Source organism: Hypanus sabinus, chromosome 2, assembly GCF_030144855.1.
Source record: "Hypanus sabinus isolate sHypSab1 chromosome 2, sHypSab1.hap1, whole genome shotgun sequence".
Lineage (NCBI taxonomy): Eukaryota > Metazoa > Chordata > Chondrichthyes > Myliobatiformes > Dasyatidae > Hypanus > Hypanus sabinus.
Genome location: NC_082707.1, coordinates 117,341,245 through 117,367,736, shown reverse-complemented (window position 1 = coordinate 117,367,736; position 26,492 = coordinate 117,341,245). Strand labels below are relative to the sequence as shown.

Below are 26,492 nucleotides of genomic sequence, written 5' to 3'. Positions count from 1 at the left end.
GATGTAAAGCAACTCAATTAAGGCCAACTTGGCAGATTTTTTAAAATTATTGAGATATAGCATGGAATAGGTCCTTCCAGCCCTCCAAGCTGCGCTACCCAGCAAACTTAGGTTAATGACGGGACAATTTACAATGACCAGTTAACCCACCAACCAGTATGCCTTTTAGATTGTGGGAGGAAACTGGAGCACCTGTAGGAAACTCACCCGGTCACGGGGAAAATGTACAAACTCCTTTATGCTCCGGTGGGTCAGAGTATAATGATATGTAAAATATATAAGCACATGAGGGAGGGATATCATATTGGATTCTAGGATTCTGCTTATTACAAGTAAATAAAGGGTAGACTGAGTCAAATCCTATAAATGATCCTTAGGTTCACTTACAGGACTAACTGACATCAGTGAAATAAGCAGGTTACCTAAAGAAAACCAGAATCTGAAAGAGATTCACTAAAGCGAATTACTATATACAGAATAAGGTAACTGCGTGCTCGCTTCAGCAGCACATATACTAAAATTAGAATAAGGTAACTGGAACTTCAAGTCCATGCCAGACTATGGCATATTATTCCAAGTAATTAGTAATTAAGGATTACAATTTTTTAAAATACCGTGCACTCCGGTGAATTGGGGCAAACTGGGACCAGCATGCTTTGGCCTGATCAAGTGGCTGCCCCAATTAGCCGAAGTTTCATGGAAACAGTTAGAAAGTATAAAAAAAGACAAACTACCATTTAACTGAGTTACAAATTATCTATTTAAATGGAATACAGAATAAATTAGAACATTACCAATACTACTACAGTACTATAAAACTGTGTACAAGTTCCTAATAGATATTGACAGAGGCATTCATCCAGTGTATGCTGCTGTGTTCTTTAGACCGACTGTAAATGAACAAAATTAGCGCAGACACCTCAGGTAGGTCATACTGGACAACAAAGATTTGGCTTTCTCTGTACTTTTGGGTTATCTTATGGATTTTGAGTTGCTGATAATGAAAATCACCATGAAATTTCCCTACCATGCACCATTTTTTTAAAATCACCTAAATTTATTATTTCAGTTTGCAATTCAAGTCAGAATAACTGATGCCAAGATTAAAGAAGGCATTCTTGCTGGTCCACAAATCAAACAGGTCATCAATGGCAGGCAATTGGAAAAATCTCTAGTAGGACCTGAGAAAAATCGCATGTTGTTGAAAATTTTCTTGGCAATTACAGAACACTAAACTACTTGCAGCTGGTTGACAACATGCTTCAAGAATACAAAACCAAGAGGTGCAACATGCCACTAAAGATTCATTTTCTGCATTTCCATTTAGATTTCTTCCCTGTAAATTCTGGCACAGTCAGTGACGAGCATGGTGAAAGGTTTCACTAGAACATTGAGATCATGGGGAAATGGTATCAGGGCAACTGGAATCCATTAATGTTGGCAGATCAACACACACAAAATGCTGGAGGAACTCAGCAGACACAAAACGTGTGTGTTGCTTGCATATCCAGCATCTGTAGACTTTCCTTGGTTAATGCTGGCTGATTATTGTTGGCCACTTAAGTGAGAAGCCTTAGACACTGAGTACAAGTGAAAATCATTAACAAAACATGTTTAGCTTAGCTGAACTATTGGAAATTGTCAGCATAATTATGTAATTAAACACATTATATTCAACAAAAGTTAACTTCTCGTTTCTCCAAACTCTACATGATACAAGTAGTCTGAAATTATATTTGTGTTCAGCTTCAAGCAGTCTATCAGAAGCATAACAAAATTACTGACTGAAGCGACACTTACGAAAAAAATCGTTGTCCAGTGTAATGGACTGCCTTCATACAATTTTTAATGATTGCATCCTCCAAATCTTCAAATACATTGTATTTAAGATGATTGTCAATATCTTCAAATTCCTCATAGTTCCTAACTTGTTGAAGTAGTGAAATTATTTCATTTTCACTTACAGCTGTTTCTGGCATTTCCAAGTCTCAATACTTGAAACCGCAGAGAGCAAAACAATTCTGAATGGTCTTACTGCGTATTTCTCACCATTTATCAGTGACAAAAGTCACTGGTTTTTGAACACCAGCACATGCAACAATTTAAAAACTATTTGCTCTAAGCATGGTGTAGCGTCTAATAGACACACAAGTGCACACATCTGACACTAATTAGAAACTTCGTCAACAGTCTATTGTCACAATTAAGTGGCATAATGTCCCAAATAAACAAAGGAAATCCCGACTATTTTCTAGATTAATTAACCGGAATCCACTGTACATCCACTTCTCAATAACTCTCCAAGTCAAATTAACTTTGATAATGAATTCAAAATATTTTCCACAAATTAATTAGAATCAACTTATCAGAATTGCCCATCCTTCATTAATCACTCTCAGTTTTTCTGCTCCAGATGTTTTAAACCTTGTATTTAAAAAAGGCAAGCTGAATTTCTTCCAGATAAATTGTGGTCTGCAATATGGCTGACATAGCTCACAGCTACTTTGCTTTACTCTCTAAAAGTTCTTCTCATTCTGCTAGCACATTGTGCGAACAGGACAGAAGATAAATTAGAGACAAGTGGCATTTTGTTGAGGTAAGATTGAAGTTTTTAATTTATTATCTTTATTAAATTAAGAACACCATGTTATATAGGTTGCACTTGGCTACCTTTGACAGACTATGAAACTTTACTATTGTAAAGTTATGACCAGGTGATCTTCCAGAAGTGGGTTCTTGCTCTACTATAAATAAAGTATGCAGATATGAATTATGAGATTGTAGGTAAACTTACTACTAGATGCACCACATTGATACACAGACCAGTTGAATAGGGCTTGTATGCACATACATTCAGAGGTATACTATTATGAATACAAAAACATTGCTTTTCAAAAATGGAAAGAAGACCTGGGTTTAACATCTTATCTAACTTGTCAGATAGTTATATTCTAAACACTGGAGTGAGGTAAAGAGAAAACCTGCTGACTCACCGGTACTAGACAGTCCTAAAGGAATTTTACTGGAGTATTGTTAGTTTATTAAAGGACTATGATTAGAATGGCCATGGGCTGCATTTTCAGACAATATCATTAATCTACGAATAGGCTTATGACCAGAACATAATATTGCCTTTGTGTAGGGAGGAGAAAAAGTTCACATTCTTGTTACGTCTTGCAGACATTCTGATGGCTGAGGTGCAGTTTTGCAACCTCTCTTAAATATCAGACCAAAACACCTCATCAAACCCATCACCAGACAGATGTGGCCAAATCCAGTACCTACAATATTCTCCTGTCAGAGTGACTATATGGCAATTAGGACCAGATCCTGTGACTGATACCTCAGATCAAACAACAGAAGCAAATGTCAAAATAACCAAGATCAATTAGTTGAACAGAAAGAATATCCAAGTCTGAGCTCCAGTTAGTTAAATAGAACACTCCTGGGTGAAGAGTTCAGTCATTAGAATATCTAAAAGCCTGATTGCCACCATTTAGACAAATGTTCTTGCTTTGCTGTCTGGTGTGAGAAATACCAGTATAAAATACATATTTGACACCACGGATGTCTGTGTCCAAGTTGAACTGGAGTGTTGCAATGACACTATAAAACCCACAGATGTATTCAAAGCATCCTACCTGTAACAAACCGTGTGAGCTCGTCTCCACAGAAGCTGATGAGACATTTGCAGTGTTGTTCTTGGTGTTTACAGGGGGTTGTCCTTCCAGCCAGGAAATTTTCAAGGGGTTACCTATTAAGCCAGTCTCATTCTTGAGGGCCAGTTCCTAGTCAAAATGAAGAGCAAGTCAAAGTTCAAAGTAAATTTCTTATTATGTATACCATATACAACCTTAAAATCCATCTTCTTGCAGGAATCCACAAAACAAAGAAACACAATAGAAACAATGAAGACCACATACAGCAAACTTCCAACATGCAAAAGAGGACATATTGTGAAAATAATTAAAAATATCAAGTAATACACAGAGTATGAGTTGCAGAGTCCCCAAGTGGAGTCAGTTCAGTGCTGAAGCAAGTGAAGCTGGTCCAGGAGTCACTTGGCACTGTTAATCATAATCAGTATCCTTATCATATTTAATAAGAATCAAGTGTCTCCACCTTATACAGTGTTATGTTTTGATTGCTAGTTCCTACTTTGTATCACAAATCAACTGAGCAAGTGAACTACTGTCAGGTCTTCATTGTTCCATCTCCACTTTCCTCAGCAAGATGCCTTGCACAAAATTAGCAAATCACTGTGACTGATACCATAAACCAGGTAGACACATAACCCATTAAAATGACACATCCCAACGTGTTTTTAGAGAACAATATATTCATTCATTTTACATAAAGTCATCTATATTATGTAACACGACCAATATTGTCAATAGATTTTAAATGACTTAAGGGCTTTGTCCTAATGCTCTGTTAGAGCGATGAGTCATACTGCCATGGCGCCGGTATCTGGCGACTCTGTGCATGCTCTCCTGAGCAAACTGCTCTCCACACTATCCTACACCCGAGAAACCCTTCTAAACCTCTGATCTACTACATCTAGCAAGATCAACAACACCCTGGTAAAGCTACTGACCCAGCTGGAGATCACCGACATGCCAGAATTGCTTCTTCAACTCCAGACTGCACCTGGACCCAATCAGCTAGGCCTGGTCCAAGGCCCACCACGTTCCCAGAGACCCGCGGCCTGCTACTGGGCTGGAGCGCTTGGAGATGCGGCCCATTCCGACCAGCACCTCTCCAGAGTAGACGACCACACACAAGTGACATCGGAGACCTCAAGGTGCCCCAGACACTTCTCCAGAGCGACCACCGTAGAGCCCCGTTGGCTTCTTTCCAACTGTGATAAGACTGCTGAACAGATCCTGACCCGGATCTGGGCCGTACCTTCCAAATATCCGGACCCGTCTCTCGGTTTTTTTGCATTACCTTACTTTCTCTTTTCTATTAATGATTTATAATTTAAATTTTTATTATATTTACTATTGATTTGTACTCCAGGAGCGCGAAACGCAGAATCAAATATCGCTGTGATGATTGTATGCTCTAGTATCAATTGTTTGGTGACAATAAAGTAAAGTATGTGCTTATCAATCTAACCAGTTGTAGCTGAAGCTTTTAACTGACAGCAATTCAAAGGCGCAGCCAAGGTGAACATGGACCATATTATTTTCAACAGTCTACAGACAGCTCACAGATTACACTTGCAATGAGTTTGAAAAGCATTCCAAAAATCTCATAGCACTTAGGAGGAGGCTGGGTGTAACACAGGGATGGCAAGAAATGTTCAGCTTTTTTTTGGTTCTTTAATAATCATTGTCAATGTCAAAATGAGTCAGACCTTAAAAGGACCTTTTATGACATTTAGAGCATAGCAGCTACAAGGTGCCATGAATGTGAGTGAAAACAGATGGCTGGGGATGAGAGTGGAAATGGTCTACCTCACTGGTCAAGATACCAGAGAAACAGTGAGGTGGAAGATCTCCAAGGGGCCAGTTACTATGGTATATTGTTACATTAGAGGTGTTATTACCTTTATTAATGTTGCTGATGAAGAAAAATGGCAAAGGTCAAGGACAAAACATCAATGGCTCTGTGTGAATCCTTAGTCTGTACTTCATTCTGGACTTGCTGAAGGGTCGCCCCTTGCTTTACTGTGTGAAAATGCAGATGGTCTGTAAACAGCCACTTTCTATTGGTTAATGCAGGAATGGCAATGAACTCCTGCTGGTGTCATAATAGCAGCATCTGATGCCAGGCAAAAGGTGAAAGATGACTAGAAGCGTCAGGGTCAATTTCACAATGGATTCTAACCAGCCTTAAAACAATTGCTGGTGAAATCTAACACAAGCAAAACTGTTTTTATGAACATATCCAACTGCTGGAGAAAAACACACACAAATGCATCGAATTTCAAGGTAACAATATCCTCATTATTTGGTGGAGTGTGTTTAAAACACAGCCATGCAGGGCATGAAAACTCTGAAATGGGGCAACTTGAACCCAAAAAATTCAGCCTCCTGTGTGTTTTTACATTATGCGTGGCATTATCCAACATGAAAACTTCTGTGGTCTGGAGATCTGGAGTTATTTGTGCTGGTAGGTGAAGTGTGGATCAGAACACCCTCACCTATTAGTATGAGAAGCTTGGGATACACAGGAATTGGTAGGAAAGGGGATGGGGTTTTCATCTTTTCTTCCAAACAGCTCTACTGAAGCCTCTGGCAAGTGTTCAGGAGTGATAAGATTACAGAAAATCCACAAAAGTTACAACTCTTACAGGAAAGATTAGAAAAGCAACTGTCCATCACTTTCAAATGGAAAAATTAAGTGTGCAATACTCACAGCGGTCCTGGTTGAGGAAAATTCCACTATAGCACTACCTTTCTTTTTACTGGATATGAGCAGGTTCAAAACTTCGCCGTACTGTAAGAAGAAGCAGCTTCAGTATCTGTTAACAAGGTTAACATGAGCATAGAACATCAGCTTCTGCCACTTCAGGGCTTTACAGCTTTTAGTCTTCGTTACAAACTGCCTAGTCACTGGAGAAAGGATGCATGCTAACCAGCTGAACATCTTTATATAGCAGTTTCAATGCCCAACAGTATGATGGATTTGAATTGATTTTTTTTAACTAAAGCATGCATGATATCATGTTAAATTTGTGTTGATCTACATTTCTCTCCAGTTTCTGCTGTCATTTATTTACCTTTCTCTGCACAACAGTTTTTCTTACAAGCAAAAAAACAGAACTTTAGGTGTTACATTAGTTGTTCCATGACAATGTAATCAGAAAGAATCTGTTTATCCAGAGAAAACAATACATGCGCTAAAATGGTCTTCGACACTGATGCAGGAAGGGAAGGTCATCCCTGATGTGGGGTTGGGAGAAGGGCAGAGTTGGGTAGTGTGAATTGTGTTGGTCAATTAGTTGATCAGTTTTTGATCTGTTAAATTACTATCCTCATGCTCAGTATCTCTCTCTTTCATTCTCATCCTGAGTATGCTACCATTTCTCGGCTGAGACCGATAAATACACCAAAAATATTTACATCTTTTACAGAAACAAATGGTGGAAGAACTATGATTTGCTAACAGGAAAATGATAAACTTGGGTATATGAAATGATTATCAACATTTTTAACTTACAAGCAACTTCCAGAGGAGAAGAGTCAAGCTACTTTGGGTTAGAATTATATACTTTGCATCTTACTCCCAATCTCCCCCTACCTCCCCTGCCTGCTATTCAGTTTGTTGCCATCTTCCTCTCATCCCTGACCAGTTCCTTAAGACAAGTAACATCTATTATCTTATTTGACATGGGCAACTATAAATCTACAGGAACATACTGTTCATTTCAAAGACATGAATTGGCCTTCTACTTGTGAGTAACTCCTACAATGTGATTTTACTCTGGTGTGCTCTTGTTTGAAATGACCTTTGTCAGCAGGAAGCTGTACATTTATTGTCAAAGATTGTATGAAGTATGTATACTTATACAACATTGAGATTCATCTCCTTACAGTCAGCCACGAAACAAAGAAACTCAATAGAACACATTAAAAAAAGCCAAGAACCATCATAGCCCCAATGTGCAGAAAAAGAACAAGTTGTGTAAATAATTAAAGTAAGCAAATAACATTCAGAACTGAAGTCACAACAGTGAGTTCACAGCCAAGAAGCCAGTCATCACTGCAGCCAATCCAGGAGCCCGCTAGTTCAACACAGAGACAAGTAAACCTCACAGAGTAGCAAGATGAATTAGTCCATCTGTCACCTCCACCCTGACCTTTACGATCCAGTGTGGTGCTTAAAGACAATGAACCTGACAACTGCTGGACTATGTCAATACAAGATTAAAAGAGTCTTAATTTTCCCCTTAAATCTGTTTCAAAACCTGCTTTGCTTAGTCAACAGGAATAATGCTGTCCTATAATGGTAGGAGAATGCTCACCGATGTGGATGTGGAATCCAGAAATTATGATCTCAAATCTGGGTAAGTTGCAATATCCAATTGAATTAACTAGTTGTCCATGATTTGGCATCAGGAAAAATGGCACTTAGCATGCCACGTTATTCAAAAAGAAAAAAATGATGATTGGTATTTTTTTAATGCAGAAAAAACACCGGATAAATCTACATCACAGCATCATTTAGAAAGGTAGGTTGATGGGGCTGAAAGATGAGAATTTGTATGAGCAAGATGGGGGGGTGTGGAATGGAACACAAGGGCTTAGTAGTTTGTAGGTGTTTTGTAACTGCAGATGAGTAATGTCATTTCAAAATAATCTCACTTCCCTAAGTATTTCCCATCATAACTGACACACTTGGATAGATACCAGATGGTAGAAGCATAGGAAGTGTTCTTCATTTGATGGCTCACTGCAGAAGAACTTACCTTTCGCAAGATTGATAGGAGAAATTCATGAGAATAACCACCATTTGATTCATCATCCTTGTTACACTTCCATTTCAGCTACATATCGTGGGAAAGGGTGGGGGGGAAGGGGGGGGATAGGGTTGGGGGGGTTGGACAGAGGGGAAGGGGGGAAAGAGGTGTGGGCAAAGATAAAATATTTTCATGATTTCCAAGGAATTAAGGAAAAATGCTGAAATTTAAAAGGCAAATAAAAAAAGAAATTATGAAAATAGTTAAAAACCAGAAATCAAAGGGAAAGCACTTAGTGAAATAAGTATATTTGGTATCTTCTAAGGTATAGGAGCCATGTATCTATTTTCTGTTTGTCTGTATTTTGCATTGAGTGTTTATTTTGGATAACTTGTCATGTAGATTGGTGCATGGTAGTAGTGAAGAGTATAGTTACGAATTCATGCTTTGTTTTTAGGTTAGATTTTAGTCTGGTTACTGTTAAAGGCACCCAGGAATGATATTTTTTATTGCCCACCACTTTGCTTAGTTATGCTTCATTAATTGTTTAACTAAGTTTAAGAATGCTTAGCTTAAGTACATTTGAATACACTTAGACTGTTAATTTCATTATATTGTTAGTTTGTCTTTGCTGGTTTCTCAATAAAGATCGAACATATTTTCTTCGATTTTAGAACTTTATTATTGATGGAAAGCATGTCATACAGAGTCAACACCCCCGTGCTTAGTCTCTGAGAGGTTTTGGGTCATTTTAAAGTAATCGCTACATTGGGGATTGCATTACCAGTTTCCCAAACCTTCGATAACTCACAGTAACTCTGAACCTTACAGGAAATCTATTTCACAAGACATTAACAAAAGTCAGCATGAGAACTAGACTTACTTTCAGCTTGGGGGTTGATTTGTTTTTGGAGTCTGTTTGGACAGCAAAACCTAGAAGGAACGGAAACCATATTATTTTTCATTGACATAGGAAGCAGATGCATTAATACAGAATTCCACCAAATCAAAGAAAAATTTAAATAAATAAGTTTAAATAGCCGCTGCAATTGTTACGTACAATGCCAAGTGAATATTGCTGCTACTTTCCCCTTACATTCATCTGTAACTTGCTCTTCTGATCTCCCCTGCAATTTATTCACCTTCCACCCCAGAATGCTCTCTTTGGCTCTCCCATTAACCCCTCATTGCCTTTGTTTCCATTTTGCTCTTCCCTGAAGTCCACTTGCCTTTGCTATTCCTCCTCACCAATACTACATTCCACAACTATAATTTAGTGCCAAGCATACATACATACATATTCTCCTGTCCTTTATTCACTTCCTAATAATTTACAGTTCTTTTGACACTGTTTTCATTCCCTGGCCTGAAAATAAAGTCTCCAGAACTGGACGACATGCTAACATTTGGCCTTTCCAGTACCTATTTGCAAGACTAGCCTTCCCCATTGGGTGCGATTTATAAAATAAAGCACCAGTCAACCCGTCACAACACTTGTAAATGTTCAACAATTCCTCCATAAAGTTGCTATTTACTCTGCATTTCCTCGTGAAACGTTAAATTTCACATGCCCACGAACTTCCAATGAATCCAAGCATACCGCTGAATAAATTGGTAAATCGTCATGTCAGATGTACAATGAAAAACTTCGCTATGCATGCCATCCATACTGATCATCTCATCTTATTAGTACATGGAGGTAGTGCAAGGTAAAATAATAGCAGAACGCAGTAACATGTGTTACAGAGAAATTGCAACGTAGGCAGATAGACAATAAGGTGCAACACTATATAACATGGTAGATTATGAGAGTAAAAGTCCATCATATTGTAATAGGGAACTGAGCAGTAGCTTTATGACAGTGGGATAGAAGCTGTCCTGCAGCCTGGTGGTACATGCTTTCTGCCTTTTTTGTCTTCTGCCTGATAGGAGGAGGGAGAAGAGAGAATGCCTTGTGGGGGGAGGGTCCTTGATTTATGTTGGCTGCTTTACCGAGGCAGCAAGAAGTGTAGACAGCGTCTACACGCTGGTAGATGCTGGTTTCTGATGCGTAGAGATGTATCCACAACTCTGCAGTTTCTTGTGGTCTCAGGCAGAGCACTTGCCATATCGAGCCACGATGCATCCAGACAGAATGCTTTCTATGCTGCACTGATAAAAACTGGTGAGAGTCAAAGGGCACATGTCAATTTCTTTAGCCTGCGAAGGCTATCCCCATTCATATTGAATAGCTCTTTTGTTTTGATGACATTGAGGGAAAGGTTGTTGTCAAGACGCCATGTCACTGGGCTGTCTATCTCCTTTCTGTATTCTGACATTGTTATTTAAGATATAATAAAACTCACCTGAAAACTCATGGATAAAGTTAAAGTAGAATATGGCTGCACAGGCATGAGTGCATAGGGAGTAAAGTAGTGGGCTGAAGTCACAGGCTTGTGAGGCACCAGTGCTGAGGATAACCTTGGCAGAGGTTTTGCTGCCTACCATTACTGATTGCTGTCTATTAGTCAGGAAGTCAAGGATCCAGTTGCAAAGAAAGAGGTTGAGTTCCAGGAGCTTGGAGATGAATTTTCTTGGAATTACACCCTATCCTCATTATATGCGGGGGATACGTTCCTCATAGTTGACACATAATGTGAATAATTATTTAAATGGAAAAAATAGGGATGCGTTCCAGAGGGCTTCCTAAATATGTTTTATCTGTAATTTATTCACATTTTTATACCAATACGACACAAAAGCAGTACCACAAGGCAACATTCATATTATATTTCATCAATTTAAGGTAATATTCAATGTAATAAATCATAGAAAGTTAACATACTAGGGTGTACAGTACTCACCAACAGTGGCAGGTGTGTTTGCTCTGGAAGATGAGTGGTTATTGTGGAGTCAGGATCATATCAAACACAGCAAGGGGTGAAGGAAGACTCACAGAACTCTCAGAATTGCTGGCAGCAGGAGTTGACACCAGTTTGAAGAAAGCGGTGAGGGTTGTTTGCTTGGCAGCATTTTGTTTTCAAGCATAAATTTGCTTGTAGGGAAGAAGGGTTGACGGCAGGAAATGACTGAAATGCTGACTCTGTTCTAAACTTGGGTCCATGTCCATTGCCATTTGTGCCAAGTGTTCCAACTTCCACCATTCCCTCACCGTTGGTAAACTCCTGGGATTTTCAAAATTGTCTGTTGCTTGCAGCATCTGAGATAGTTTGCCATATAAAAAAATACGCCTTGAATGTGGATCACACCTTGGTCGAGTGGTTGAATCAGCGATGTTGTGTTAGGCGGCAGGAAATGCACTGTTATGTTAGGATGAATGCTGTCCAAATGTTTAGAATGGGCTGGCATGTTGTCAAGCAACAAAAGAACTTTAAAGGCAAGATTCTGTTCCCGGCAGTAGCGTCCCAGAGCTGCGTTACCTTCACCTGATGCCGCGTTGTTTATAATTTCCAACTTTTTTTCAAGTGTTAAAGCGGTTCTCTGCCGCTTGGCTGATGGCCCAGGACATGACATCGGACAGTTAAATATTTCAAGCACAAAATCACTGCACCGTAGGTAAAACCAACAAAAGTTTAAGAGCGCAAGATTGCACATCCACACCTTGCCAAAACCAATGCGAGACTGGCGGGAGTGAGATTGTGAGGCGTGCGCACCTGACTTGTATTGGCAGGAAAGCAGTGCTCCTCGCCTAACTGTGAGTATTGGATGCACATAAGGAGATGTCGGTAAAAATAGGTTCCTCGCATAACTGTGAATCAGCATTGTCTGAAGAGGCATATAACGAGGATAGGGTGTATAGAATTGAAGCTGGAGATGGCAGGTGTCTTTACCTACAATATTACAGGTGCAAACTTACCTGGCAACCTCTGCCCCCTTTCCAGTATAATCTGTTCTTTGATGAGCCTCTGCTGCTCCAGTAAATTTCTGGAGCCCTCCTCCCTCAGCTTGGCAATCTGTAGGAAGACAAGAGGCAAGCAAGAGTTACATCTGAGGAATTAATCAATACTATGAATGACAGTGAACAAGACTGAAGCAAAATTATAGCTAGCATGACAATTCAACAAAAACAATCATGATTCTTGCTTATATTAAACCATACGATTTAGCTATTCGTGTTTCCAATTATTTACCTCTCTTCCTCTCCTGGCATCAATTTCTATGTGGAGCAGAGGTTACTTTGTCTGCTGGCTCCTGATCAAAACACTGTTCCTTGTACATAAACATCAGCAGATATTTCAAACAAAGAAATATAATGAGGTCCATTCAGCGTTGACACACTCCTTTCTGGTAGGGGCTGCCAGGGAGTCCATGGCAGCAGAAGCTGTGGCTGCTTCTAATTCTTCCAAGATCACACATTCTTTCAGAACTTGTGAATGAATGGAGGGGCTTCAGAGGGGGAAGAAATGTTGTGAAGGATGAGGCATTAATCTTCTTCACTCAACTCTTTACACAATTCAGTTAAAATCCACCCAGAGTTTTTCTTAATACTGCTTGGCCATCTGACCTGACCTGGCATGAATGAACTTGCAAACCTTTGCTTTGAGCAAAGGACCAACCTCTCTAAATTGGGATCAGCAGTAGTAAATTGGGATCAGCACATGTAAAAATGCTTGAGCTCAAGGGTGATAAGGCAGATCATTGCTTCAAACCAAGGGCAGCAAAAATAAAACTGTGCGAAAACAAGAAACATTCTGCAGATACTGGAAATCTCAAGCAATACATACAAAGTGCTGGAGGAGTACAGCAGGTCAGGTAGTACCCATGGAGGGGAATAGTGGATGTTTCAGGCTGAGACCCTTCATCATGGTTGGAGAGGAAGGGGGCAGAAGTGAGAATAAGTAGTTTGTGGCAGTGGAAGAATGCAAGCTGGCTGGAAATAAGGTGAGGGGGGTGGAAAGCTGATGAAATGGAATGATAGGAGAAGCTGAGAGGTGATAGGTGGAAGAGGTGAAGAATTGAAGATGATGCAATCTGATAGGACCATGGACCATGGGGAAAAGGGTAGAAGGTGCAGAACGAGAGGGAGGTGATGGGCAGGTCATGAGGGTGAAGGACTGAAAGGAAAGGGGTGAGAGAGCCACCAAAGGTTGGGGGGGGGGGAAGGGAAGAACAGAAAATAGAGAAATCGATGTTCATGCCATCAGGTTGGAGAATATGAGGAAGCAGAGGAATTTTGGACAGGTATGTTGGTGCAGAAATATGAAGTGAATTGAAATGGGAGATCTTGGTTATTGTGGCAGACAGCATGAAAGTGCTTGATGAAATGGTCCCCAAATTTGTGTCAGGTCTCACTGATGTAGGCTGCACCGGGAGCACCAGATACAAGAAATGACCCTAACAGACTCATAGGTGAAGTGTTGCCTCACCTGTAAAGACTGCTTAGGGCCCTGAATGGTGGTAAGGGAGGTGGAGTTGGTGCATGGCCAAGTGGTTAAGGCGATTATCTAGTGATCTGAAGGTCGCTAGTTCGAGCCTTGGCTGAGGCTGCGTGTGTGTCATTGAGCAAGGCACTTAACCACACATTGCTCTGTGACAACACTGGCGCCAAGCTGTATGGGTCCTAATGCCCTTCCCTTGGACAACGTTGGTGGCATGGAGAAGGGAGACTTGGGTAACTGCCGGTCTTCCATAGAAAAAAACCTTGCCCAGGCTTGCAACCTTGTCCAGTTTTCGTCCTGGAAACTTTCTAAGGTGCAAATCCATGGTCTATCGAGACTAATGGAGGCCTACACAAGGGAGGTGGTGTAGGGGCAGTTGTAGCACCTGCCACACTTGCAGTAATGTGCCAGTCAGGAGGTCAGTGGGGATGAATGACCAGGGATGACCAGGTTACAGAGAAAGCAATCCCTTGTGATGGGCTCCCAATGGAGATGGCAGGAGTTGTGGACAATAATGTTTTGGAAGTAGAGGCTGGTGGGGAGGTAGATGAGGATAAAAGGAGCCTGAGCCTTGTTATGTTGGTGGCAGGGGGAAGAGTATGGGAAATACAGATGAAGGCAGCATCAACAGTGGAGGAAGGGAATGCTGACTTCTGAAATAAAGGGCATCTCAGTACTTGGCCTATTTCTGACACCTTTCACCCCTTGATCCCTCTCGGTCTTCAACTCCGGAGGCATAATACCTGACAACATTTTTTTGACAAACCCACTGAGTCTCACAGTTATCTTGATAATAGCTCTTTCCATCTGTCACTTGTAAAAATGCTATTCCCTTTTCTCAGGTCCTCTCCCTCTGCTGTATCTGTTCTCAGATTGAGAATTTCTATCCCATGATATCCAGATGTCCTTTTTTTCCCAAAATGGATTTTCCTTTCAGTCTTGATAAAAGATCATGGACTGAAACTTTTCCTGTTTCCCCTCCAAAGATGCTGCCTGATATGTTGAGCTCCTCCAACACTTTGAGTGTGTTGTGTGAAAACAAGCATGGACAGCCCCACGGTCTATCCATGAGACAGAGTTAGCAGCCTGAGGAGGAGTGAGTATTCTATCATGTACCCTTCTGGCACATCTTTCCTCTTTGCCCCTACATCTTTATTTGTTCCAGAGCAACTATCTTTTGCTATCTAATTTTTAGCTTTACCATTTCTGACTTTAAGTTACTTGAAGGGATAAAAGCCTGGATTGAGTTAGTTAGTTTCAAAACATGAACTAAGGGTTGCTCCACTGAAAAACAATGGGCTGCATTTTGTCCATGGCTGTTAGTTCTGAAGGGTGGCGTCATTTGGACAGCAGTCAGTCAGGGATTTAATGATCGACAGATCTACTGCGTCTGTTACCACACTCTGTCATTGGACTTTATGCTGTCTCTGTTCCAAATGTCAGAAACATTAAAAAATTATAATGAAGCCAGCAACAAAACTTAGCCCCTAAGTGTCAACATTCTCTTCCTGCACCACACCTCTGCCTGTGTGAAAGACTCAAGGGAAATCACAATCGCTGCTCTTGCTTCTACATAAAGTGGCAAGGGTGAAATCAATAGATTGAGTACTCAATCTAGACACATTACCTTCAAGGAACCTGGCAAGGACAGAGAGACTGTCCTTCAAACAATTCAGTAAACCAAAACCTCATTAAAATGGATGAAAATAATCCCATATCACATTCTGAAGACACCATCATTCACAGAATGCTTAAAATTTGCCATTTGCCACCAATATCAGGTTTGCAAAACAAAGTCATTTTCTCCCTGTTGGGCTCCTTTGTGGAATGTTAATGTGTCTAAACTACGTGCCAAACTACCAACAGCAGACTTCAAAAGCACTTCAAGACTGTACTCTAGGACCTTTAAATGTTGTTTATTGTAAATGGTCCCACACAGGGTCATTTTCAAGCTGTGACTTACGAGATGATTTCTGGCTGTTCACAACCTCCTTGATGCTTTGAATCGAAGAACTAAGTATGGTATATCCAAGATCACAATGATACAAAGCTGGGTGGCAATGTTGGTTGTGAGGATGTAGAGTGGCTTCATTCATTTAGGCCATTCCAGCCCTTCCAGCTGATTTAAAATTTTGTGATCTTCCAAATTGGGTACTTCACTGCCCATTCGTGATATCACTAGAGAAGTAAGGCACACCTGAGCAAACTTTGTTAACCTTTCCATTTTGTTTTAACCAGTCATACAATGATCCCTGCCCTCCTGCACACTTCTTAGACCAGGGGTTCCCAGCCTGAGATCCACAGACCCCTTGGTTACTGATAACGCTCAATGGTATAAAACAGGTTGTGAATTCCTGTTTTAGACAGTCTACCTAGAGCGCGTGGCCTAGTGGGCAAGGCATTAGACTAGTAACCTGAAGGTCACTGGTTCGAGCCTCAGCTGAGGCAGCGTGTTTGTGTCCCTGAGCAAGGCACTTAACAACACATTGCCCTGCGACGTCACTGGTGCCAAGCTGCATGGGTCCTAGTGTCCTTTCCTTGGACAACATCGGTGGCATGGAGAGGGGAAGGCCTGCAGCTTGGGCAACTGCCGGTCTCCCATACAACCCTGCCCAGGCCTGCGCCCTGGAAACTCCAGGCGCAGATCCATGATCTCTCGAGACCGACGGATGCCACCACCACCTACAGCAGGTACTTCAATACACTAGAGAAGTACAACCAATACAGATCCTCTAAATCCACTGTTCAGCAAAGTGAACCTATGTCACTGTCTTCTCCCAGGATAACCTCCCCAGCTGGACTCATTCAGTTCTGATGGACTGGTCACTTTGTTTGCAAGCCCGATGACAAACTCCCATTTCCTATCCTGAGCACTATTAGGGGGAGAGATTACCAGACAGACGAAAAAAAAGATTCAAGACAGTTCTCAAAAGTTGCTTGAAGTGTGACAATCTCTGAGGTCTGTGACCACTGAAAACAAAGCAGCATTAGGATAACAATGAAAACTGAATCCATGCATCAGAAGCATGTAAGCCAGTTACCAGTTCACATACCGCGAAAGAGATTTAGAAAATTCAAAGTCTGTGCATCTATTTCCATCCTCAAGCCAATGGGATTGATTTGGACCAGATTTGTGTGAAGCTGGGCACTGAGGGAAAGGAAATCAGTGATACAGTTTCCTTCATCCCAAGAGCCTCTGCACCCAGCACACCATTCTCTGTAACCTGCAATTTTCAACAGGATCCTACCACAAAACACATCTTTCCGTTCCCCAACCCCGACTCTCTCCAGGGATCACTCTCTGCATGACTCCTTTGTTCACTTATCCTTCCTGGTACTTATCCCTGCAAGCAGGAAAAGTGCTGCACTCACTCCACACCTCCTCTTTCACCACCAGAACAATTTTAGCAGGAGAGGCTGCAATTCACCTGCAAGTCTGTTGGGGTCATCTATTGTATCTGATGCACCCAGTGTAGCCTCTTCTACAATGGGAAGACCCAGTGTAGAAAGGTGAACCACTTCATCGAGCACTTTTGCTCCACCCATGACAAAAAAGTGAGATTTCCCAGTGGCACTTTAAAAAATTCTACTACACATCCTTATTCCAGCAGGTCAGCCCATGGCCTCCTCTGCAATCACAACGTTGCACGAAGAGCGATACCTCGTATTCCATCTGGGTAGCCTTCGATCTCATAGCATGAACAATGATTTCTCTAACTTCTAGTAATTTCTCCCTCCTCTCTTTTTCCATTTCCCATTATGGCTCCCCCAAAACCTTCTCTTCACTTTTCTTCAGAGACCCCCTTCCCTTTCTCCCATGGTCCACTGTCCTCTCTCATCAGATTCCTTCTTCTTAAGCCCTTTACCTCTTTTACCCATCATCTCCCAGCTTCTTGCCTCATTCTTCCTTTCCCTCACATGGTTTCACCTAACACCTGCCAGTTTATACACCTTCCCCTCTCTCACTTTCTTATTCTAGCTTTCTCCCCTTCCCCAGTCTTGATGAAGGGTCTCAGACTTAAATGTCAACTGTTTATTCCTCTCTATAGAATTCTTCTCTATAACGGCAGCATTTTATGTGTGTTGTTTTGGATTTCCAGCATCTGCAGAATCTTGTGTCCAGACCTGAGCTAAGATGCAAGATGTTAATATACTCAACTACCGCCATTTAAAGATACTGTTCTCTGAGCTGTCGATCTCTGGATAGCTTCAATTCATGGACCACCACATTCTTCAAAATGCAAGGATATGATTATAAAATGAATGGGGAGACCAAACTTTTGCCTGAGAATTAAGTTAAATTATGCACGTCAAGGAGGTGAATGCTGAAGTCTCTTACTATACAAAGCAAAGGTAAGGAAATGCCTCAAAAGTAAATTAAACACAGTTGGATGCAGTTCAAAGTGCAGCAAATCTTTTTATAAGGGTACTTTCTACCCTCCTCTCTCACAGGTGCTGACATGGTTGGCATAGGGGACCTTAATGACAGACATATGTTAAAAGGCTGTTCATTTGTGAAGCCAGTAACAATACAACCCAGACGGATCTTGTGTTTCCATCTAACATTTGCATTTACCTTCTAGGAAGAATCATTTGCTGACTTTGCCCCAGTACTATCTATTCCTTGGTGCAGCAGTCCAAAGATCGGCCTGGCTCCACTTCAGGAATATTATTCATACAAGATATGTGGGGTTCGCAGCCTGAGCTAGTATTTAATTGTCCCACCCTCGAATGCCCTGATTATTACTGACTAAATAAATGCTCAAACATTGCTGCTCAGATTAACATTTAGAACATTACATTAAGAACATCATTGAGTTAACTGGATTTTATTTGTCTTTTTGAAATATCACCCAGTTTCACTTGAAATGTCAGCCTAAATGTACCTCAAAGTGACTAATTTCCTTACAAGATCGGTTCTTCAATCTTATGCCATTGCAGTAAAATTGCATTCCCCATGATTCCCTCAAACTATTTTCCCCACATTTCCATCACCCACATGCATTTTAAAGTGCAATTTACCATGGGCAATTAACCTACCAACTCACTTCTTTGAGACGTGGGAGGAAACAAGAGCACCCAGGGGAAAACCACATGGTCACAGGAAAATGTAACAACTGCACTTATGTGCAAATTCTAAATTTTAGGCAGGAAACCAAGTGATATGAATTTAATAACTTTCAGCAGTTTGACCTGCTTTTGCACTTACCACTTCATCTAAATTCTTTGTGATCTTAACTTCTTCATCTTCATTCAGCTGGGCTTCTCGCTCTCGGGCCTCTAAGTCTGTAATTAAACTACAATGTTATATGTAACAAAGCTTCCATGTGATACAGTAGTTACCCATTCTGACAAAAGGCAAAAGGAGATAAAGATCAACTGTAGCACAACTGCTCTGATACTTAAGAGATACTTTGCTGAAATTTTCTCATAAGGATGCTCAATTTTGAAAAAATTGATTGTATACAGGTACGTATAGCTGAATGCGAGCAAAGTTGGCTGCACTTTGGCTCAATCAGAAGAGCACCTTCTACTCTTAAAAACTGATGTATTTCCTGCCTAAAATCATGATAAGATTTGCCACTATAGTTTCCCAAAAGTATTGAATTAGGAGATTGTGGTACTAACAAGCTGTCAAGATGTCAAAAATAATTTCCCTCGGTTTAACTGACAGCAGCCAAGCAAACTTTTCACTCCAGTCCAAATTCAAATATTGCAAGCAGATCTGGCTGCAAATCAGTTCCAAGGATTCCCCAGTGCCACTGCAACACCTTAAAGGAAGTACAAAGAATCTTCATATGATCAATCCAGCTACCTATCTGATATAAAATAAGTATTACTGGACAGGGCAAGAAGAAGGAAAATGGTACTGATTCTCAGATGAGCCAACTACACACATCCAGAAAAGGCAATGAAAGAAGGACATGTCATCTGAGGTGAAAGGAGAGCAGTTATTTGTCCATTCACAGATATACCGTGCTGCGAGTGTCAGCACGTATTGTTTCTCTTCATTGTCCTTGAAGTGAAGTGACAATGGAATTATGACAGTGTGGACTTTTAGTTTACGTTCCACAGGAGCACATACTTAATTTTATGTAGCTAGTACTATCAATTTCATGCTCCAAGGCAGATAGTTAAAGGAATACACACAAAAATGCTGGAGGGACCCAGCAGGCCAGGCAGCATCTATGGAAAAAAGTACAGGCAATGTTTCTGGCCAAGACTCTTCATCAGAATTGGAGAAAAAAAAATGAGTTAGAGTAAGAAAGCGGGGTGTGGGGGGGGGGGAGAGGAAGAAGCACAAGTTGATAGGTGAAACCGGGGGTGGGGGGGGGGGAGGAGTGAAGTAAAGAGCTGGGGAGTTAAACGGTGAAAGAGATACAGCGCTGGAGACAGGGCAATCTGATTGGAGAGGATAGAAGGCCATGGAAGAAAGAAAAGGGGGTGGCACCAGAGGGAGGCAGAGGGAGGTGATGGGTAGGTAAGGAGATAGGTGAGAGAGGAAAATGGAAATGGGGAATGAAGGGCAGATTGATGCTTATGCTATCAGGTTGGAGGCTACCCAGATGGAACAAAGGGTGTTGCTCCTCCAACCTGAGTGTGGCCTCGTTACAACAGTAGAGGAGGCCAGGGACTGACACGTCAGAATGGGGACGGTAAGTGGAATTAAAATGGGTGACCATTGGAAGACTGCACTTTTTCTGACATACAGAACGTAGGTGCCCGGCGAAACAGTCTCCCAATCTAAGTTTGTTCTCACCGATACATAGGAGGCCACACCGGGAGTAGTGGATACAGTAGAAGACCCCAACAGACTCACAGGTGAAGTGTCGCCTCACCTGGAAGGACTGTTTGCGACCCTAAATGGTAGTGAGGGAGGAGATGCAAAGGCAGGTGTAGCACTTGTTCTGCTTGCGTGGATAAGTGCCAGGAGGGAGATCAGTGGGGAAGGACACAGATTTTCTTCTGCCCTGTATCTCTTTCACTAATCAACTTCCCGGCTCTTTATTTCATCCCTCCCCCCTTCACCTGTGGTTCTACCTCCCCTCCACCCACTTTCTTATACTGACTCCTCCATTTTTTGTTCTCTAGTTCTGATGAAGGGTCTCAGTCCAAAATGTCGACTGTACTCGTTTCCATTGTTGCTGACTTCCTCCAGCATTTTATGTGTGTTGTTTGGATTTCCAGTAGCCGCAGATTTTGTCTTGTTCGTCCTGGTCAAAGGCTTCAAAGCTAGCCACAGAAAAGCTTCAATATAGATTTAATTGCTTTCACTCTTGTTAATCTTTTCTGATTTTAATCATGGATCCAGTATCATACAACTTGCTCAGAGATATCCCAATATTTTTTCATGTTCAGTCCTCTGGTGCCTTATTTGTGATGAGGAATAAAATTTATATTTTCTTGAATTGCTTAAAATTCTTATTAGTATCTCACATACCAAGCTTAACCTTCTTCCTTTTGCTGTCGAGTTTCTGGTTCCGTTCTGCTGCTCTTTTTTTGGCTTTTCTAACTTGGTCATAGGCTGCCTTGAAGAGGAAGAAAATCAAGTTAGCATGCTTATCATACTTTCTCTATTCAAAATTTAAGCCAAACTGGTTTAACCAGAATAACCTGCAGTTGACTTCCATATATAAAGTACATGCTGTTACCAGCAACCAATAATACAAGGAGCAATTTCTATATATCTCTCTCCAAATATCCTAAATACAGTTTCTTTTATGGTTCCCAAGAAATTTCAGCAGAGGTCCTTAATAAACACTCCCATTGACATACCTTCCAAAAATGAACACTGAATAAAATGGCAATGAAAATGGCACTCGTAATGCTGCATTTTGACACTAAAATTGTTCTCTCATTGCAGCATTGTCACATCTTTCTTTTGAAATGCAAATATCAACAGCAATGCTTTTTGTGAAGAGCTCTAATAGTCGAGGGAGAAAATCAGCACTCGAGGGACAAAGGGAAAAGTAGATTCATAACATAAATAAAAACAGTGTACGATGTTCCGGGGGGGGGGGGGGGTGATACCTGTTAATTGTTTTCTAGTAAATTATGGGATGTAGACATTGCTGCAAGGTTAGCATTTAAATCCATCCTCATGTGCTTCGAGATCAAATGGCAAACTGCTGCAGCACCACTTGTGAAGGTGGCATTGGGTAAGGATTCTAAAATTAAGGCATATTTACAAATGTGGATGCACTTCCTAAACCAACGGTGTATAACTTGGAAAACAAATGTTCATGGTGACTTTCCCATCATGTAGGAGCAGATTCAAAGAAGCCTTCCAAGTTAACTACAGTAGATTTTGTAAAAAGCTCACACTGCAGGAACAATGTGGTTGTGTTGGATGGAATAAATGCTTACAGGTTAGATTAATGGCTGTAATCTCAATACCCAGGAGACGGCTGGTTAAACGGAAATCTTCTACTCCTGTTGTGCTGCTAGACTTTGTTGAATGAGTAGCCTAATGCCCAGCAGATGAAAAAGGAGCTATTGCAGCGGTGTGCTACACGCAGCGCTAAAATTACGACACGGAGTCGGTAACTGCAGTCGAAGGAAAAAACTTTATTCGAAATCCCCAGCCTCACTTTTAAGCCTCCCTCAACCGGCCCCCCCATGGCGCAGAGGCTCCAAAGCTCTGTGCTCGCAAACCCCCGTAGGCTATCTAATTGTGAGCCGGTTCGGATGTGCCAGGAAATGGGTCGCCACATAACCCCCCCCAGAACCGGCGATACAGCCCCCAATGTCCACAGTCTGGGCCAGAACCTGCTTGGGAGGTCGGCCTCTGCGCCGAGGTGCCGGAAACTCGGCCGGTTGTGCCAGGTCCACCGTGAAAACCTCCTCTTTCCCCCCCAACGTCCAGCACGAACGTGGACCCGTTGTTCCGGAGCACCATAAACGGCCCCTCGTATGGCTGCTGCAGCGGTGGCCGATGCCCGCCCCTTCGTACAAACACAAACTTACAGTTCTGCAGGTCTTTGGGTACGCAGGTCGGGTGCCGCCCGTGCTGTGAAGTGGGTATGGGGGGCCAGGTTACCGAGCTTCTCGCGTAGTCTGCCCAGGACTGCTGCGGGATCTTCCTCTTGCCCCCGTGGGGCTGGTAGGAACTCCCCGGGGACGACCAGGGGCGTGCCTTATACCAACTCGGCCGACGAGGCGTGCAGGTCGTCCTTGGGCGCTGTCCGCCCAGTTGGCTCCTCGCAGGCAGGCCATGAGGGCCGACTTCAGGTTACGGTGGAAACGCTCCACTAGCCCGTTCGACTGTGGGTGGTAGGCAGTTGTGTGGTGCAGCTGAGTCCCCAAAAGGCTGGCCATAGCTGACCACAGGCTGGAGGTGAACTGGGCGCCTCTGTCGGAGGTAATGTAGGCCGGTACACCAAAGCGAGATATCCAGGTGGTGATCAGGGCTCGGGCGCAAGATTCGGAGGTGGTGTCGGTGAGCGGGACCGCCTCTGGCCATCTTGTGAACCGGTCCATGATAGTCAGGAGGTGCCGCGCTCCGCGCGACACTGGCAGGGGGCCCATGATATCCACTTGAATGTGGTCGAAAGGCTGGTGGGCGGGATGGAACTGCTGCGGTGGGGCTTTGGTGTGCCGCTGCACCATGGCCGTCTGGCAGTGCATGCACGTGTTGGCCCATTCACTGACCTGTTTGCGGAGTCTGTGCCAAACGAACCTGCTGGAAACCATCCGGACAGTCGTCCGGATGGAGGGATGCGCCAAGTTATGAATGGAATCGAAAACACGGTGCCGCCAGGCTGTCGGGACGACGGGACGGGGCTGGCCGGTGGCGACGTCACAGAGTAGGGTCCTCTCACCCGGGCCTACGGGGAGGTCCTGGAGCTGCAAACCGGAGACTGCGGTTCTGTAACTCGGAATCTCCTCATCTGCCTGCTGCGCCTCTGCCAGTGCCTCAAAGTCTACCCCTTGGGAAAGGACATGAATGGTAGGTCGAGAAAGTGCATCCGCCATGACATTGTCCTTACCCGAGACGTGCCGAACATCCGTCGTGTATTCAGAGATGTAGGACAGGTGGCATTGCTGGCGGGACAACCAGGGGTCGGATGCTTTCGTAAACGCAAAGGTAAGCGGTTTGTGGTCCGTGAACGCGGTGAAGGGCCGACCTTCTAGGAAGTACCTGAAATGCCGGATTGCCAGGTAGAGCGCCAACAGTTCCTGGTCGAAAGCACTGTACTTGAGCTCGGGTGGCCGCAGGTGTTTGCTGAAAAACGTCAGGGGTTGCCAGCGACCTGCGATGAGCTGCTCCAGCACCCCACCGACTGCCGTGTTAGATGCGTCCACTGTGAGGGCGGTAGGGGCGTCCATTCTGGGATGTACTAGCATTGCGGCGTTCGCCAAAGCTTCCTTCGTTTGAACGAAAGCGGCGGCGGACTCCTCGTCCCAGGTAATGTCCTTGCTCGGACCCGATATCAGGGCGAACAGGGGGCGCATGATCCGGGCAGCTGAAGGGAGGAAGCGGTGGTAGAAATTGACCATACCTATGAATTCCTTTGATCGTGGTGGGTCGGGGGAAGTGGCGGACCGCATCTACCTTAGCGGGCAGAGGGGTTGCCCCATCTTTAGTAATCCTGTGGCCTAGGAAATCAATGGTATCGAGTCCGAACTGGCATTTGGCGGGGTTGATTGTAAGACCGTACTCACTCAGTCGGGCGCAGAGTTGACGGAGGTGGGACAGATGCTCCTGTCGACTGCTGCTGGCTATGAGGATGTCGTCCAAATAGATGAACGCGAAGTCCAGGTCCCGTCCCACCGCGTCCATTAACCGCTGGAACGTCTGTGCGGCATTCTTCAGGCCGAACGGCATGCGGAGGAACTCGAAAAGGCCAAACGGGGTGATGAGAGCCGTTTTGGGGACGTCGTCAGGATGCATCGGGATTTGATGGTACCCTCGGACGAGGTCTACCTTGGAGAAGATCCGTGCGCCGTGCAGGTTTGCTGCAAAGTCCTGAATGTGCGGCAAAGGGTAGCGGTCCGGTGTGGTAGCCTCATTCAGCCTGCGGTAGTTGCCGCACGGTCTCCAGCCTCCCGTCGCTTTGGGCACCATGTGCAGGGGGGAGGCCCACGGGCTGTCGGACCGCCGGATGATCCCCAATTCCTCCATCCTCTGGAACTCCTCCTTCGCCAGTCGGAGCTTGTCCGGGGGAAGCCGCCGAGCGCGGGCGTGGAGGGGTGGTCCCTGGGTCGGGATGTGGTGCTGTACGCCGTGTTGGGGCATGGCCGCTGTGAATTGCGGTGCCAGAACCGATGGGAAATCCGCCAGGACCCTGGTGAAGTCGTTGTCGGACAGCGTGATGGAGCCGAGGTGAGGGGCTGGCAACTGGGCTGCACCCAGGGAGAACGTCTGAAAGGTCTCGGCATGTACCAGTCTCTTCCTGGGCAGGTCGACCAGTAGGCTGTGAGCCCGCAAAAAATCCGCACCCAGAAGCGGTTGGGCTACAGCGGCCAGTGTAAAGTCCCACGTGAACTGGCTGGAGCCGAACTGTAGCTGCACCTGACGGGTGCCATAGGTCCTTACTGTGCTGCCGTTCACGGCCCTCAGGGGGGGACCCGGTGCCCTGCTGCGGGTGTCGTAACTCGTCGGAGGTAAAACGCTGATCTCGGCACCAGTATCGACCAAAAACCGGCGTCCCGACCTTCTATCCCACACATACAGGAGGCTATCCCGATGGCCAGCCGCCGTAGCCATCAGCGGTGGCTGGCCCTGGCGTTTCCCGGGAACTTGCAGGGCGGGCAACAACGGCGGGCTTCTGCGCCCCACCGCTGGTGGTAGAAGCACCAGTGTTCCTTGGGCCAGGGGTTGGCGGGCTCTGCGGCCAGGCCTGGACTGGTTTGCTGCTGGGAGCGTGGCTGGGAGATCTGTGCGATGGACGCCCCGCTCACCTTTTTGGCATTCCACAGCAAGTCCGCCCGGGCTGCCACCTTCCAGGGGTCACTGAAATCCGCGTCGGACAGCAGCAGGTGTATGTCCTCGGGCAGCTGCTCCAGGAATGCCTGCTCAAACATGAGGCAGGGTGTGTGTCCGTCGGCTAGAGACAACATCTCATTCATTAAAGCCGATGGAGGTCTGTCGCCCAAGCCATCCAGGTGCAGTAAACGGGCAGCCCGCTTGCGCCGTGAGAGTCCGAAAGTCCTGAGGAGCAGTGCTTTGAATTCCGTGTACTTGCCGTCTGCCGGGGGCGACTGTACGAACTCCGCGACCTGGGCCGCTGTGTCCTGGTCGAGGGAGCTCACCACGTAGTAGTAGCGGGTGTCTTCTGAGGTGATCTGGCGAACGTGGAATTGGGCTTCGGCTTGCTGGAACCGTAAGTTCGGTCGCTGTGTCCAGAAACCCGGCAGTTTCAACGAAACCGCATAAACAGAGGCGGCGTCGGTCATTTCTGGTCCAAAAATCGTTTGGACCGTCGGGGTCACCAATTGTAGCGGTGTGCTACATGCAGCGCTAAAATTACGACACGGAGTCGGTAACTGCAGTCGCAGGAAAAAACTTTATTCGAAATCCTCAGCCTCACTTTTAAGCCTCCCTCAACCTGCCCCCCCGTGGCGCTGAGGCTCCAAAGCTCTGTGCTCGCAAACCCCCGTAGGCTATCTAATTGTGAGCCGGTTCAGATGTGCCAGGAAATGGGTCGCCACACAATGCTAAATTCAGAGCTTACATGGAACATATTCTGCTAAGGTTCACT

At 44.1% G+C, this 26,492-nt stretch overlaps 1 protein-coding gene across 1 annotated transcript in view; it reads right to left on the bottom strand.

The window, feature by feature from the left end:
* dnajc17 (DnaJ (Hsp40) homolog, subfamily C, member 17) overlaps nt 1-26,492 on the bottom strand; it is a 145,622-nt gene that overhangs the window by 66,411 nt on the left and 52,719 nt on the right. The window contains exons 4-10 of the mRNA XM_059953106.1: nt 21,230-21,317; nt 18,998-19,074; nt 12,267-12,363; nt 9,294-9,343; nt 8,420-8,497; nt 6,367-6,447; nt 3,642-3,788 (exon numbers count right to left, since the gene is read on the bottom strand). Of these exons, the coding sequence (XP_059809089.1) occupies nt 3,642-3,788; nt 6,367-6,447; nt 8,420-8,497; nt 9,294-9,343; nt 12,267-12,363; nt 18,998-19,074; nt 21,230-21,317 (618 nt within the window). The remainder of the gene's footprint in view (nt 1-3,641; nt 3,789-6,366; nt 6,448-8,419; nt 8,498-9,293; nt 9,344-12,266; nt 12,364-18,997; nt 19,075-21,229; nt 21,318-26,492) is intronic.